Below are 15,336 nucleotides of genomic sequence, written 5' to 3'. Positions count from 1 at the left end.
GGAAAGAGCGAGAGAGAGAGAGACGTACACATGCATGCACACACTCCCAGAGAGGGTGGTAAGCCTGTCGAGCCCTTTCTTAGTGCCCTTGACCTTTCCCAGTGCCCTTTTCCAGTGTCCAAGGGCCACATCTTTGACCTTCAGAGGATCACTCATTCATGGGAGAGCGAAGCTCAGAACCCGTGAAGAGTGGCTGATGATGACACCATGCTCCCCTGCTGTACAGAGCTGTCCACCTACTCAGTCCTCAGGCAACCAGCTACTTGTCAGTCAGCTGCTATTCTCTCTGTCTCTCTCTCATCCTGTTTGTATACTTGATATGCGGAAAAAGTCTCCTGTCTCCCTGTGTTTGTGGCTTCCCCTCTGCCTCTAGCAGAAAACCTTCCTGACCACACACAGACCCAATGTGGTTCTTTCCTAAAGAGACTTTGTCTTTAATCGAATCTTGTTCATACCTGAAATTGTTGCCTCAGGCTATGTACTGTTTCTAAGGAACATCATGTTCGACATTGGCCAGGGAAAAGTCTATGAAATAACTTCCATATGACATGTTTGTAAAGCCAACGCTGTACAGAAGTCAATCCCCCAAGTCTCCTTGCATGTCCGTTTATGAAAAATGAGTTGGTGCAATTACATTGTAAGAGGAATACAGTAATGCTGTGTTTTGATGAAAATATTATTTTTTTCAACATAAAGACCAGACAGAATGGCTCCTCTCTAGCTTTAGGGAAGAACACAATTGAAATAACAACAGAACCATGTTTTTGTTTATAACCGCATTGTAATTCAAGGACTCTGAGAACTGAATGGTCATGCTCTTGAGTGAGATGAATTGCCAGAACAAAGGATAACGAATAGTCAGCTAGGATACCACTTATTCATTCTGGTCAATTCAACTCAAAGATGATTCAAATCAAGACGTTTTTCTGATCCATCTATGTATCTCTGTATATAATGGGTCAGACGGTTTAACATTCGATGACACATCTTCTCTTGCCATTGCTGATGAGAGAGGGTCACACAGGCAACCCCCCTTCCCCGAACTCACCCTCCCCAAGACACGTTTACTTTTACCTAGCGTCTGACCCCATGTCCCACCTCCTCAATAGAACTCCTGTGGTTTGAGTCCTACTGCACTATACCGTCACATCACAGCAACAGCACGGCTTTAGATGGAGCTCCCTGTGGCTCCTACGACAGCTGAACCTGCTCTACAGAAGGGAGAATAAAGGCTCTTGTCTTATCTTCACTGCGACTTGATTCCTCTACCTTTTTACAGTGAGCCCCTCATGGCTCATTGGCTTCTCAAAGGCACTGTTTGCACAGAATAGGCAAGTGATCTCTACTTCAACATGGCATTCATTCACCTGTGATGTTTCTGAGTGTTCAGAGATACCGTGGTTTACCATTTTATGTCTGACAGTGAAAAAAAAAGATACTCCATGACAGGCATTTGAGTAGGCTTTATGTACAAATAGTACCTTAGTTTAGGTATTTTGACAGAGCGAGAGAGAGAGAGAGAGTGACAGAGAGAGAAAGAGAGAGCGTGAGAGCGAGTGAGAGAGAAAGAGAGAGAGAAAAAGAGAGAATGAAAGAGAAAGAGAGAGAGATAGGAGAGAGAAAGCGTGTGAGAGAGATGGATAATGCAGGTGCTGGTGGTCTTACCTGTCCACGGCAGGGTGGAAGAGAGGGCGTCCATCTTGTGGGGACAGGTAGCTGTAGGAGGCAGATCCTCCCACCACTCTGACCTTGAACAGCAACCCTGCATTCTATAGGGAGACACGGGCATTCAACGAGATAAGTGAGACATGAGATAAGACGAGGTAAGATGACACTAGAGGAGATATCGTACAAACTGTTTCTATAATACAAGTGCATTGTAATACTGTAAGAACACTGCGGGAGCAAGCAGTACGGTATCTTTCTTTTTACTAAAGTCAAAATGTATCACAAATGGGCATAGGTTCCACTCATAACAACAGCATTGTTAGCGGTGTCTCTAGCTCCACAGCTCCACCCTTGACTGAACAAGGTGCATTAGGAGATGAATTAGACAAGAGGGGCTAAGTTATTAGAAGGTAGAGAGGAGAATCACGTCGCAAATTAAACCTAATGGTCTCATTTGGAATGAAGGCCGCTGGAGAATAGAGCCGCAGCCAAGCATACAGAGAAATAAATGAGTAACGCTGCGTCCCAAACGTCAACCTGTTCCCTACACAGTGCACTACTAGAGCCATAGGGCTCTGGTCAAAAGTAGTGCACTGTGTAGGGAATAGGGTGTCACTTGGGATGCATCCTAGTTAATAAGACCGTAACAACCAAATGAAAATGGCAAAGAAGTATTTTGTTCGGGGGAGTGGACCATACATATGCGGTTGTGAGGCTATCTTTCGTAAGACCATAATGAACAAGTCATCGTTGATGAGCAATTAGGGTGAGTTAATAAGTGAGTTTAAGGGAAATTTGGAACTCGAGGGAACTTCTTTGGATGAGGGAGAGTGGAGTGAAAGTGAGTGGAGGAGGTGTGTGTGTGTGTGTTTGTGTGCATGTTGAAGATTAGATAAACACCTGTTTATTTAATGCCTGTGAAGATTTCATGTCATATCACTGTCTTTCTGGAGGATATTTGTACTACTTTTAATCTGTCTGGATTAGGGACAAATCAAGTGGGATTAAATATTAAACCGACATAGCCACGAGGAGAGAATATCCTTATCTTCCTTTTCAGCAAATGTTTGTATTTTTTGGGTACAGACACAAATGTATGGTGCAGAAAATACACCAAGCCTGGATGACTTGGTCAAAATCAAATGACACCCTATTCCCTATATAGTGCACTACTTCTGCATGGGGTGCCATTTCCAACACACATGGGATCCTTTTCAAAGAGACACATCCTCCCGGAGCCTCAAAGTTATCTGTCTCGTACATTCTGATCCAACTTGTAGATTTGATCCAACAGTTATCAGCATACTGCCGACTGAACCAAATCAAATGTTATTTGTCACATGCGCTGAACACAACATTACAGTGAAATGCTTATCCACGAGCCTCTAACCAACAATGCAGTTTAAAGAAAAATATGAAAAAAAAGTAACAGGTAATTAAAGAGCAGCTGTAAAATAACAATAGCAAGACTATATACAGGGGGTACCGGTACAGAGTCAATGTGCGGAGGCACCGGTTAGTCGAGGTAATTGAGGTAATATGTACATGTAGGTAGAGTTATTAAAGTGATAGATGATAACAACAGAGAGTACCAGCGGTGTAAAAGAGGGGGGGGGGGGCAATGCAAATAGTCTGGGTGGCCATTTGATTAGATGTTCAGGAGTCTTATGGCTTGGGGGTAGAAGCTGTTTAGAAGCCTCTTGGACCTAAACTCGGCGCTTGCCGTGCGGTAGCAGAGAGATCAGTCTATGACTAGGGTGGCTGGAGTCTTTGACCATTTTTAGAGCCTTCCTCTGACACCGCCTGGTATAGAGGTCCTGGATGGCAGGAAGCTTGGCCCCAGTGATGTACTGGGCCGTACGCACTACCCTCTGTAGTGCCTTGCGGTCGGAGGCCGAGCAGTTGCCATACCAGGCAGTGATGCAACCAGGATGCTCTCGATGGTGCAGCTGTAGAACCTTTTGAGAATCTGAGGACCCATGCCAAATCTTTTCAGTCTCCTGAGGGGGAATAGGTTTTGTCGTGCCCTCTTCAGGACTGTCTTGGTGTGCTTGGACCATGTTAGTTTGTTGGTGATGTGGACACCAAGGAACTTGAAGCTCTCAACCTGCTCCACTACAGCCCCGTCGATAAGAATGGGGGCGTGCCCTGTCCCCTTCTTCCTGTAGTCCACAATCATCTCCTTTGTCTGAAGTTGACACAATGCTAGAATGACTCATATGTAGGTGGGTACTAAAGCTTTTATGTAATATGGGATTTACCAAGTGCAAGATCTGACCTCTACAACACATGGTGTGGCAAGGAACTTACCACACCATTTTGATACAGATTTTTCTGCTCCCTAAATCATAATCCTTTATATGAACTGCAGCTTGGTCCATTGATAATGTATGAACTGCAGCTTGTTATGTTACTTTGATGTTAAGCTAATATGAAATGTGAATACAGATAGATAGATAGAAGATAGATAGATAGATAGATAGATAGATAGATAGAGAGGGTTCAAGGGAAGTTGAAGTATGTGATTACATAAAGTTTATACATTGAGCAGCCGACATGCATCAGTTATCTGATGTAACATTGTGTGAGCATGAAACATAGGGTCAAACTAAGGATCACATTAAAGGCCTAGTGCAGTCAAAAATGAGATTTTACTGTGTTTTATATATAGCTATACATACAGTGCCTTGCGAAAGTATTCGGCCCCCTTGAACTTTGCGACCTTTTGTCACATTTCAGGCTTCAAACATAAAGATATAAAACTGTATTTTTTTGTGAAGAATCAACAACAAGTGGGACACAATCATGAAGTGGAACGACATTTATTGGATATTTCAAACTTTTTTAACAAATCAAAAACTGAAAAATTGGGCGTGCAAAATTATTCAGCCCCCTTAAGTTAATACTTTGTAGCGCCACCTTTTGCTGCGATTACAGCTGTAAGTCGCTTGGGGTATGTCTCTATCAGTTTTGCACATCGAGAGACTGAAATTTTTTCCCATTCCTCCTTGCAAAACAGCTCGAGCTCAGTGAGGTTGGATGGAGAGCATTTGTGAACAGCAGTTTTCAGTTCTTTCCACAGATTCCCGATTGGATTCAGGTCTGGACTTTGACTTGGCCATTCTAACACCTGGATATGTTTATTTTTGAACCATTCCATTGTAGATTTTGCTTTATGTTTTGGATCATTGTCTTGTTGGAAGACAAATCTCCGTCCCAGTCTCAGGTCTTTTGCAGACTCCATCAGGTTTTCTTCCAGAATGGTCCTGTATTTGGCTCCATCCATCTTCCCATCAATTTTAACCATCTTCCCTGTCCCTGCTGAAGAAAAGCAGGCCCAAACCATGATGCTGCCACCACCATGTTTGACAGTGGGGATGGTGTGTTCAGCTGTGTTGCTTTTACGCCAAACATAACGTTTTGCATTGTTGCCAAAAAGTTCAATTTTGGTTTCATCTGACCAGAGCACCTTCTTCCACATGTTTGGTGTGTCACCCAGGTGGCTTGTGGCAAACTTTAAACAACACTTTTTATGGATATCTTTAAGAAATGGCTTTCTTCTTGCCACTCTTCCATAAAGGCCAGATTTGTGCAATATACGACTGATTGTTGTCCTATGGACAGAGTCTCCCACCTCAGCTGTAGATCTCTGTAGTTCATCCAGAGTGATCATGGGCCTCTTGGCTGCATCTCTGATCAGTCTTCCTCTTGTATGAGCTGAAAGTTTAGAGGGACGGCCAGGTCTTGGTAGATTTGCAGTGGTCTGATACTCCTTCCATTTCAATATTATTGCTTGCACAGTGCTCCTTGGGATGTTTAAAGCTTGGGAAATCTTTTTGTATCCAAATCCGGCTTTAAACTTCTTCACAACAGTATCTCGGACCTGCCTGGTGTGTTCCTTGTTCTTCATGATGCTCTCTGCGCTTTTAACGGACCTCTGAGACTATCACAGTGCAGGTGCATTGATACGGAGACTTGATTACACACAGGTGGATTGTATTTATCCTCATTAGTCATTTAGGTCAACATTGGATCATTCAGAGATCCTCACTGAACTTCTGGAGAGAGTTTGCTGCACTGAAAGTAAAGGGGCTGAATAATTTTGCACGCCCAATTTTTAAGTTTTTGATTTGTTAAAAAAGTTTGAAATATCCAATAAATGTCGTCCCACTTCATGATTGTGTCCCACTTGTTGTTGATTCTTCACAAAAAAATACAGTTTTATATCTTTATGTTTGAAGCCTGAAATGTGGCAAAAGGTCGCAAAGTTCAAGGGGGCCGAATACTTTCGCAAGGCACTGTATCCACACTATGAGTTTGGAATAATACTGTGAAACTGTGAAAATGATGATAATGCCCTTTTAGTGTAAGAGCTGTTTGAAAAGATTGGCTGAAATGTCTAGACTGTTTTGGTGGTGTAACGATGTACGCGGAAAGTCGGGAAGCAAGTTCAGGGAGTGAATCCGTTGAATAAATAAAAGAACAAAACAAGAAACACAAACAGCGCACCGACTTAGAACAGGAACAATGACGACTGGGGAAGAAACCAAAGGGAGTGACATATAAAGGGCAGGTAATCAAGGAGGTGACGGAGACCAGGTGAGTGTCATAATGCGCATAACGATGGTGACAGGTGTGCGCCATTTCGAGCAGTCTGGTGACCTAGAGGCCGGAGAGGGAGCCCTCGTGACTAGATGCACTGAGCAGAGTGGGGGAGTTATGTCAGCATCCATACATCACACTGTGGCTTCTGCCCTGATAACACACAGATTTGATCCAGAATACAGGGAGAGACTAAAGACAAGACCGGTATTACGTAGACCGGTATGTCCTCAGTTTGTTACAGTGGATCCACTATAGACATTATAAGTACTGTAAGCAATGAGCCCCTTCCCCTGGCCATCCTGCATTCACTATACACTGTAGGGCTACTCTACACACACATTAAGCAGGAACCATGGTTTGGTACACATGCATTATTTATGACATGACTTGAAAATGTATACTTATGTAACATTAACCTATTAAAAGCAGTACTGTAGTAATGAGGTTTGTGCAGTAGGCTATAGGCCCAAAACATTATCTCTGCATATTGCCCTGCCAATGCATTGTTGTTCTTCTCAGACCATATTAAATGGTTCAACATGGGAACATGATGCCTACCCGGCGCGCAGGGCAGCTGAATCAGGTGTACCTATCGTCAACAGTGTGAGACATATTTAAAAAATATTAATGTATGTTTTTTTTTTTTTACATAAATGACCGACTAGGAATGCCTTGGAGATCGACCGGTCAGTGACCACTGCTATAGACAATGACCCCCTCACACTTCACCTTGACACTTGCCTTTTATTCACACAACTATCCTCAGCTCCTAAGGCGGGCTGCCCTGTCGCTATGGGAGACGCCATGGTGATAGTGTAGTGTTTGACAAGGAGGCCTTATCCAGAGCAAACAGCGCTGGGCTCAAAGTCAAGGTAGTGCAAAGGGTGATAAGCCCCAAACAAGGTCCTACCCCCACAGAGAAGGAACTATTTCTTTACACCTAATGTTGACACACTGATATGCATCTCCACGGCAACAAGCTCTTTGTTAAGTTAACTCCGTCAAGCTGTGTGACCATCAACTGCACTGTCTGGTTCCCTTTATTTCTCATTCATAGCAAAGCTGTATGCAGACTGAATTCACAGTTAAGTTCCAGGACAGAATTATTGTTTGGCATTTACTTGTATTTGAGGCGTTTGTTTGACTCCCTGGGGGATCTTTCACTTCAAAGTGTAGTTTGTCCTGCTTTCTCATGTCATTCTTATTTGTTTTGTGGTAGAGGAAATTCACAAGATGTTGTGGCACCTCCTGTGGGTTTCTCAACAACATTCAGTGCCTTCAGAAAGTGTTCATACCCCTTGACACATTCTGTTGTATTACAGCCTGAATATAACATTTATTAAAATCATCTACAGACAATACCCCATAATGAAAAAATGAAGTTTTTAGAAAGAAAAAAAAAACAGCATCTCGCGCATCAGCAGGGGTGACCGGTCCGCTCTTGATCCCCGGGTTCGTCCCCTTTGACTGCGTCCTGCGGCAGGAGCCGCGCGTCGGGGAGGGGGTACGGTCACGTATACTCCCTCTCCGGCCTCTAGGTCTTCAGGCTGCTGATTAACCCGCACGCCTGTCACCATCGTCTCATGCACCTGTACCTCACGACACTCACCTGGACTCCCATCACCTCCTTGATTATCTTCCCAATATCTGTCACTCCCCTTGGTTCTTTCCTCAGGTCTCGTTGACTCTGTTTTCATGTCGGTGCGTTGTTTGTGTTACGTGCTTATTGTTTCAGTTATTTATTCAAACACTCACTCCCTGCCCTTGCTTCCCGACTCTCAGCGCACTTGTTACACATCTAGAGTTAATTACTATGGTGAGAGAACAATGGGGCTGTCCTGGCAGTTACAAGGAGCAGTGACACAGCAGATAATGTGTCTCAGGCAGAGTCTAAACTGACTGGGTGTAAATGGAGAGTCCTGAGACAGTCCCTACGGCCAATCCGGTTAAATGAACGCCTCCCGTTTGAAATGAAAGCCAACTCCCTCTCATGATGGGGTTATTTTATCCAGGAAGTTGTTGAGGACTCAAGAGCACACGGACGCACACACACGGTGGCTTGTGTCTTAAGAGTGTCTGCATACGTTCCAAATGGCGCCGGACGAAATGGCAGCAGTTTTACGGGCGCCTTATCAATTGTACTATTATGTGTGTTTTTTCGCGTTATTTGTAACTTATTTTGTACATAATGTTTCTGCCACCGTATCTTACGGCAAAAAATAACTCCTCCTAGGATTAGAAAAATAGTTCGTAAGGGGCCGCAGAAGGCGAGTGGGAAAGCTGCCGTTACTGTCAATATTACTCGCCAACATACAATCATTGGACAATAAATTAGACGAGGTACGATCACGAAAATCCTACCAACAGGACATCAAAAACTGTAACATCACATGTTTCACGGAATTGTGGCTGAATAATTTAATGGTTATTCAGCTAGCAGGGTATATACAGTGCCTTGCGAAAGTATTCGGCCCCCTTAAACTTTGCGACATTTTGCCACATTTCAGGCTTCTAACATAAAGATATAAAACTGTATTTTTTTTGTGAAGAATCAACAACAAGTGGGACACAATCATGAAGTGGAACGACATTTATTGGATATTTCAAACTTTTTTAACAAGTCAAAAACTGAAAAATTGGGCGTGCAAAATTATTCAGCCCCCTTAAGTTAATACTTTGTAGCGCCACCTTTTGCTGCGATTACAGCTGTAAGTCGCTTGGGGTATGTCTCTATCAGTTTTGCACATCGAGAGACTGAAATGTTTTCCCATTCCTCCTTGCAAAACAGCTCAAGCTCAGTGAGGTTGGATGGAGAGCATTTGTGAACAGCAGTTTTCAGTTCTTTCCACAGATTCTCGATTGGATTCAGGTCTGGACTTTGACTTGGCCATTCTAACACCTGGATATGTTTATTTTTGAACCATTCCATTGTAGATTTTGCTTTATGTTTTGGATCATTGTCTTGTTGGAAGACAAATCTCCGTCCCAGTCTCAGGTCTTTTGCAGACTCCATCAGGTTTTCTTCCAGAATGGTCCTGTATTTGGCTCCATCTATCTTCCCATCAATTTTAACCATCTTCCCTGTCCCTGCTGAAGAAAAGCAGGCCCAAACCATGATGCTGCCACCACCATGTTTGACAGTGGGGATGGTGTGTTCAGGGTGATGAGCTGTGTTGCTTTTACGCCAAACATAACGTTTTGCATTGTTGCCAAAAAGTTCAATTTTGGTTTCATCTGACCAGAGCACCTTCTTCCACATGTTTGGTGTGTCACCCAGGTGGCTTGTGGCAAACTTTAAACAACACTTTTTATGGATATCTTTAAGAAATGGCTTTCTTCTTGCCACTCTTCCATAAAGGCCAGATTTGTGCAATATACGACTGATTGTTGTCCTATGGACAGAGTCTCCCACCTCAGCTGTAGATCTCTGCAGTTCATCCAGAGTGATCATGGGCCTCTTGGCTGCATCTCTGATCAGTCTTCTCCTTGTATGAGCTGAAAGTTTAGAGGGACGGCCAGGTCTTGGTAGATTTGCAGTGGTCTGATACTCCTTCCATTTCAATATTATCGCTTGCACAGTGCTCCTTGGGATGTTTAAAGCTTGGGAAATATTTTTGTATCCAAATCCGGCTTTAAACTTCTTCACAACAGTATCTCGGACCTGCCTGGTGTGTTCCTTGTTCTTCATGATGCTCTCTGTGCTTTTAACGGACCTCTGAGACTATCACAGTGCAGGTGCATTTATACGGAGACTTGATTACACACAGGTGGATTGTATTTATCATCATTAGTCATTTAGGTCAACATTGGATCATTCAGAGATCCTCACTGAACTTCTGGAGAGAGTTTGCTGCACTGAAAGTAAAGGGGCTGAATAATTTTGCACGCCCAATTTTTCAGTTTTTGATTTGTTAAAAAAGTTTGAAATATCCAATAAATGTCGTTCCACTTCATGATTGTGTCCCACTTGTTGTTGATTCTTCACAAAAAAATACAGTTTTATATCTTTATGTTTGAAGCCTGAAATGTGGCAAAAGGTCGCAAAGTTCAAGGGGGCCGAATACTTTCGCAAGGCACTGTAGGCTGTACCGGCTAAGACGAGGGGAGGGGGGGGGGGGGGGGGGGGGGGGGGTGGTCTGTGCATATTTGTAAACAACAGCTGGTGCACGAAATCTAAGGAAGTGTCTACATTTTGATGGCCTGAAGTAGAGTATCTTATGATAAACTGTACACAACACTATTTGCCGATAGAGTTTTCATCTATACTTTTCGTGGCTGTTTATTTACCACCACAGACAGATGCTGGCACTAAGACTGCACTCAGTTAGCTGTATAAGGAAATAGGCAAACAGGAAACCGCTCACCCAGAGGCAGCGCTCCTAGTGGCCAGAGACTTTGATGCAGGGAAACTTAAATCAGTTTTACCTAATCTCTATCAACGCGCAATTGGAGGGAAAAAACATTCTAGATCACCTGTACTGCACACACAGAGACGCGTACAAAGCTCTCCCTCGCCCTCCATTTGGTAAATCTGACCACAATTCTATCCTCCTGATTCCTGCTTACAAGCAAAAATTAAAGCAGGAAGCACCAGTGACTCGGTCTTTAAAAAAGTAGTCAGATGAAGCAGATGCTAAACTACAGGACTATTTTGCTATCACAGACTGGAACATGTTACTCATACTCAGCTAATTGGATGCAGTCTATCATAGTGCCATCTGTTTTGTCACCAATGCCCCATATACTACCCACCACTGCGACCTGTATGCTCTCGTTGGCTGGCCCTCGCTTCATATTTGTCAACAAACCCACTGGCTCCAGGTCATCTATAAGTCATTGCTAGGTAAAGCCCCGCCTTATCTCAGCTCACTGGTCACCATAGCAGCACCCACCTGTAGAACGTGCTCCAGCAGGTATATTTCACTGGTCACCCCCAAAGCCAATTCCTCATTGGTCGCCTTTCCTTCTAGTTCTCTGCTGCCAATGACTGGAATGAACTGCAAAAATAACTGAAGCTGGAGACTCATATCTCCCTCACTAAGTTTAAGCATCAGCTGTCAGAGCAGCTCACAGATCACTGCATCTGTACATAGCCCATCTGTTAATAGCCCATCCAACTACCTCATCCCCATACTGTTATTTGTTTATTTTTCTCCTTTTCACCCCAGTATCTCTACTTACACATTCATCTTATGCACATCAATCACTCCAGTGTTTAATTGCTATATTGTAATTATTTCGCCGCTATGGCCTATTTACTGCCTTACCTCCCTTAACATACCTCATTTTCACACACTGTATATAGACTTTTTCTATCGTATTATTGACTGTATGTTTGTTAATTCCATGTGTAACTCTGTTGTTGTTTGTGTCGCACTGCTTTGCTTTATCTTGGCCAGGTCGCAGTTGTAAATGAGAACTTGTTCTCAACTAGCCTACCTGGTTAAATAAAAGGTGAAATAAAAAATGTTCTGGGATTCTTCCGATTGCATTGAGGAGTACACCACATCAGTCACTGGCTTTATCAATAAGTGCATTGAGGACGTCGTTCCCACAGTGACTGTACGTACATACCCCAACCAAAAGCCATGGATTACAAGCAACATTCGCACTGAGCTAAAGGGTAGAGCTGCCGCTTTCAAGGTGCGGGACTCTAACCCGGAAGTTGATAAAAAATCCTGCTATGCCCTGCGACGAACCATCAAACAGGCAAAGCGTCAGTACAGGACTAAGATTGAATCATACTACACAGGCTACGACGCTCGTCTTATGTGGCAGGGCTTGCAAACTATTACAGACTACAAAGGGAAGCACAGCTGCGAGCTGCCCAGTGACACGAGCCAACCAGACGAGCTAAATCACTGCTATGCTCGCTTCGATGCAAGCAAACACTGAGGCATGCATGAGAGCATCAGCTGTTCCGGAACACTGTGCGATCACGCTCTCAAGTAGCCGACGTGAGTAAGACCTTTAAACAGGTAAACATTCACAAGGCCGCGGGGCCTGACGGATTACCAGGACGGACGTGTGCTCCGTGCATGTGCTGACCAACTAGCAGGTGTCTTCACTGACATTTTCAAAACGCTCCTGATTGAGTCTGAAATACCAACATGTTTCAAGCAGACCACCATAGTCCCGGTGCCCAAGAACACTAAGGCAACCTGCCAAAATGACTACAGACCGAAGCACTCATGTGCATAGCCATGAAGTGCTTTGAAAGGCTGGTAATGGCTCACATCAACACCATTATCCCAGAAACCCTAGACCCACTCCAATTTGCATACCGCCCAAACAGATCCACAGATGATGTAATCTCTATTGCACTCTACACTGCCCTTTCCCATCTGGACAAAGGAACACCTACGTGAGAATGCTATTCATTGACTACAGCTCAGCGTTCAACACCATAGTGCCCTCAAAGCTCATTACTAATCTAAGGATCCTGGGACTCAACACCTCCTTCTGCAACTGGATCCTGGACTTCCTGACGGGCCGTCCCCAAGTGGTGATGGTAGGTAGCAACACATCTACCACGCTGATCCTCAACACTGGAGCCCCTCAGGGGTGCGTGCTCAGTCCCCTCCTGAACTCCCTGTTCACCCACGACTGACGAGACAGCCTACAGGGAGGAGGTCAGAGACCTGGCCGTGTGGTGCCAGAATAACAACCTATCCCTCAGCGTAACCAAGACTAAGGAGATGATTATGGACTACAGGAAAAGGAGGACCGAGCATGCCCCCATTCTCATCGACGGGGCTGTAGTGGAGCAGGTTGTGAGCATCACCACATCACCAACAAACTAGAATGGTCCAAACACACCAAGACAGTCGTGAAGACGGCACGACAAAGCCTATTCCCTCAGGAAACTAAAAAGATTTGGCATGGGTCCTCAGATCCTCAAAAGGTTCTACAGCTGCAACATCGAGAGCATCCTAACTGGTTGCATCACTGCCTGGTTCGGCAACTGCTCGGCCTCCGACCACAAGGCACTACAGAGTACGGCCCAGTACATCACCATCCAGGACCTCGACACCAGGCTCTGTCAGAGGAAGGCCCTAAAAAATTGTCAAAGACCCCAGCCACCCAGGTCATAGACTGTTCTCTCTACTACCACATGGCAAGCAGTACCGGAGCGCCAAGTCTAGGACCAAAAGGCTTCTCAACAGCTTTTACCCCCAAGCCATAAGAATTCTGAACAGGTAATCAAATGGCTACCCGGATTACTTGCATTGTGTCCCCACCCCCCTTTTACGCTGCTGCTACTCTCTGTTTATCATATATGCATAGTCACTTTAACTATACATTCAGGTACATACTACCTCAATTAGCCTGACTAACCGGTGCCCCCGCTCATTGGCTACCCGGACTATCTGCATTGTGTCCCGCCACCCACCAACCGCCAACCCCTCTTTTACGCTACTGCTACTCTCTGTTTATCATATAAGCATAGTCACTTTAACCGTACCTCCATGTACATACTACCTCAATTAGCCCGACTAACCAGTGCCTGTATATAGCCTCGCTACTGTTTATAGTGAAAAATAACAGTAGCGAGGCTGTTTTTTTTTACTATAGTTTTTTTATTTCTTTACTTATCTATTGTTCACCTAATACCTATTTTTTACTTAGAAATTGCATTGTTGGTTAGGGCCTGTAAGTAAGCATTTTACTGTAAGAATACCTGTTGTATTCGGCACACGTGACAAATAAACTTTGATTTGTATGTCATTATGTGTGTGTGTGTGTGTGTGTGTGTATGAGAGACTCACTAGATCATTAGGATCTCCACCACTCTCCATTACGTGCATATTGGTAGGCTGAATGTTATTTGTGGTGTTAATAACACTAGGTTGTTCAGGTAGAATGTACTACTGTTTCAGGTAGTAAACAGTCAGAACCAGTAGTAGTAAATGAATGGTAGTGACCAGTGGTGCCAGTCTTATCTGACCTGAGCCTGTGATCCGTTCAGCATCAGGTAATAGAGCTTGCTGAGGATACTCTGCTGGAGCTGGTCCCAGGACAGGGTACGCTCCTCTCTCATGAGGAAGGGAGGGCCGAACCTGGAGGGGGGAGGGGTGAAGGAGAGAGAGAGAGAGAGAGAGAGAGAGAGAGAGAGAGAGAGAGAAGGAAGAAGAGGTAAAGAGATGAGCGAGAGGGAGGAAGAGAGAGAATGTGTTTTTTTAAATGATGGATTCACATTTCCAATAGCATTATGTGGATTTGAGAGAGAACTAGTCAGTCAGTGATCCCAATGATAAAACCTAGAAGAAAGTATTTTCAATGAATTGAACATATTTTTTTATCTACTGCTTAGATTGGTTTTCTCATAAAACCGGAGAAGGCTGTTTTGAGACTTCAGTGTGTGTGTGTGTGTGTGTCTGTGTGAAGCATAGTCTGTCCTTGCCACCAGTGCCACCCCGTCCCTCAAACTGGTTTATTAGAGTGAGCAGGTAAGCCATTGTTTACTGTTATGGGAATTGTTTCTCCTTTAGGTTAGCCCAAGGCCCAAACTCTACCCCAAAGACATGTATGATCATCATCCATTCAAACGTTCTACTAGACACAAGGTGAGCCCAGGGTTAATATCCTCAACTTTGGAAGTTTGCTTGGGGTTATTGTCCATTTGGAAGACCCATTTGTGACCAAGGTTTAACTTCCTGACTGATGTCTTGAGATGTTGCTTCAATATATCCCCATAATTTTCCTTCCCTCCTGCAGCAAAGCAACATGATGCTGCTACCCCCGTGCTTCACGGCTGGGATGGTGTTTTTTGGCTTGCAAACCTCCCCCTTTTTCCTCCAAACATAACGATGGCCATTATGGCCAAACAGTTCTATTTTTGTTTCATCAGACCAGACGGCATTGCTCCAAAAAGTACGATCTTTGTCCCCATTGGAGCAGTGGCTTCTTCCTTGCTGAGCGGCCTTTCAGGTTATGTCGATATGGGAGTCGTTTTACTGTGGATATAGATACATTTGTACCTGTTTCCTACAGCATCTTCACAAGGTCCTTCACTGTTGTTCTGGGATTGATTTGCACTTTTCACACCAAAGTACGTTCATC

The 15,336-nt window shown here is 44.2% G+C and overlaps 1 protein-coding gene across 2 annotated transcripts in view; it reads right to left on the bottom strand.

Annotated features, from left to right (window-relative positions):
- The window catches only part of LOC110493556 (ubiquitin carboxyl-terminal hydrolase 43), a 117,122-nt gene that overhangs the window by 11,504 nt on the left and 90,282 nt on the right, over positions 1 to 15,336 (bottom strand). For both annotated transcript variants that reach the window (XM_021567902.3, XM_090204650.1), the window contains exons 8-9: positions 14,222 to 14,333; positions 1,666 to 1,769 (exon numbers count right to left, since the gene is read on the bottom strand). In XM_021567902.3, coding sequence (XP_021423577.3) covers positions 1,666 to 1,769; positions 14,222 to 14,333 — 216 coding nt within the window. The remainder of the gene's footprint in view (positions 1 to 1,665; positions 1,770 to 14,221; positions 14,334 to 15,336) is intronic.

This window comes from Oncorhynchus mykiss, chromosome 17, assembly GCF_057628025.1.
Source record: "Oncorhynchus mykiss isolate SJ-2025 chromosome 17, ASM5762802v1, whole genome shotgun sequence".
NCBI classification, from domain to species: Eukaryota; Metazoa; Chordata; class Actinopteri; order Salmoniformes; family Salmonidae; genus Oncorhynchus; species Oncorhynchus mykiss.
Note: the sequence above shows the minus strand (reverse complement) of the source record. Positions and strands in the feature narration are given on the sequence as shown.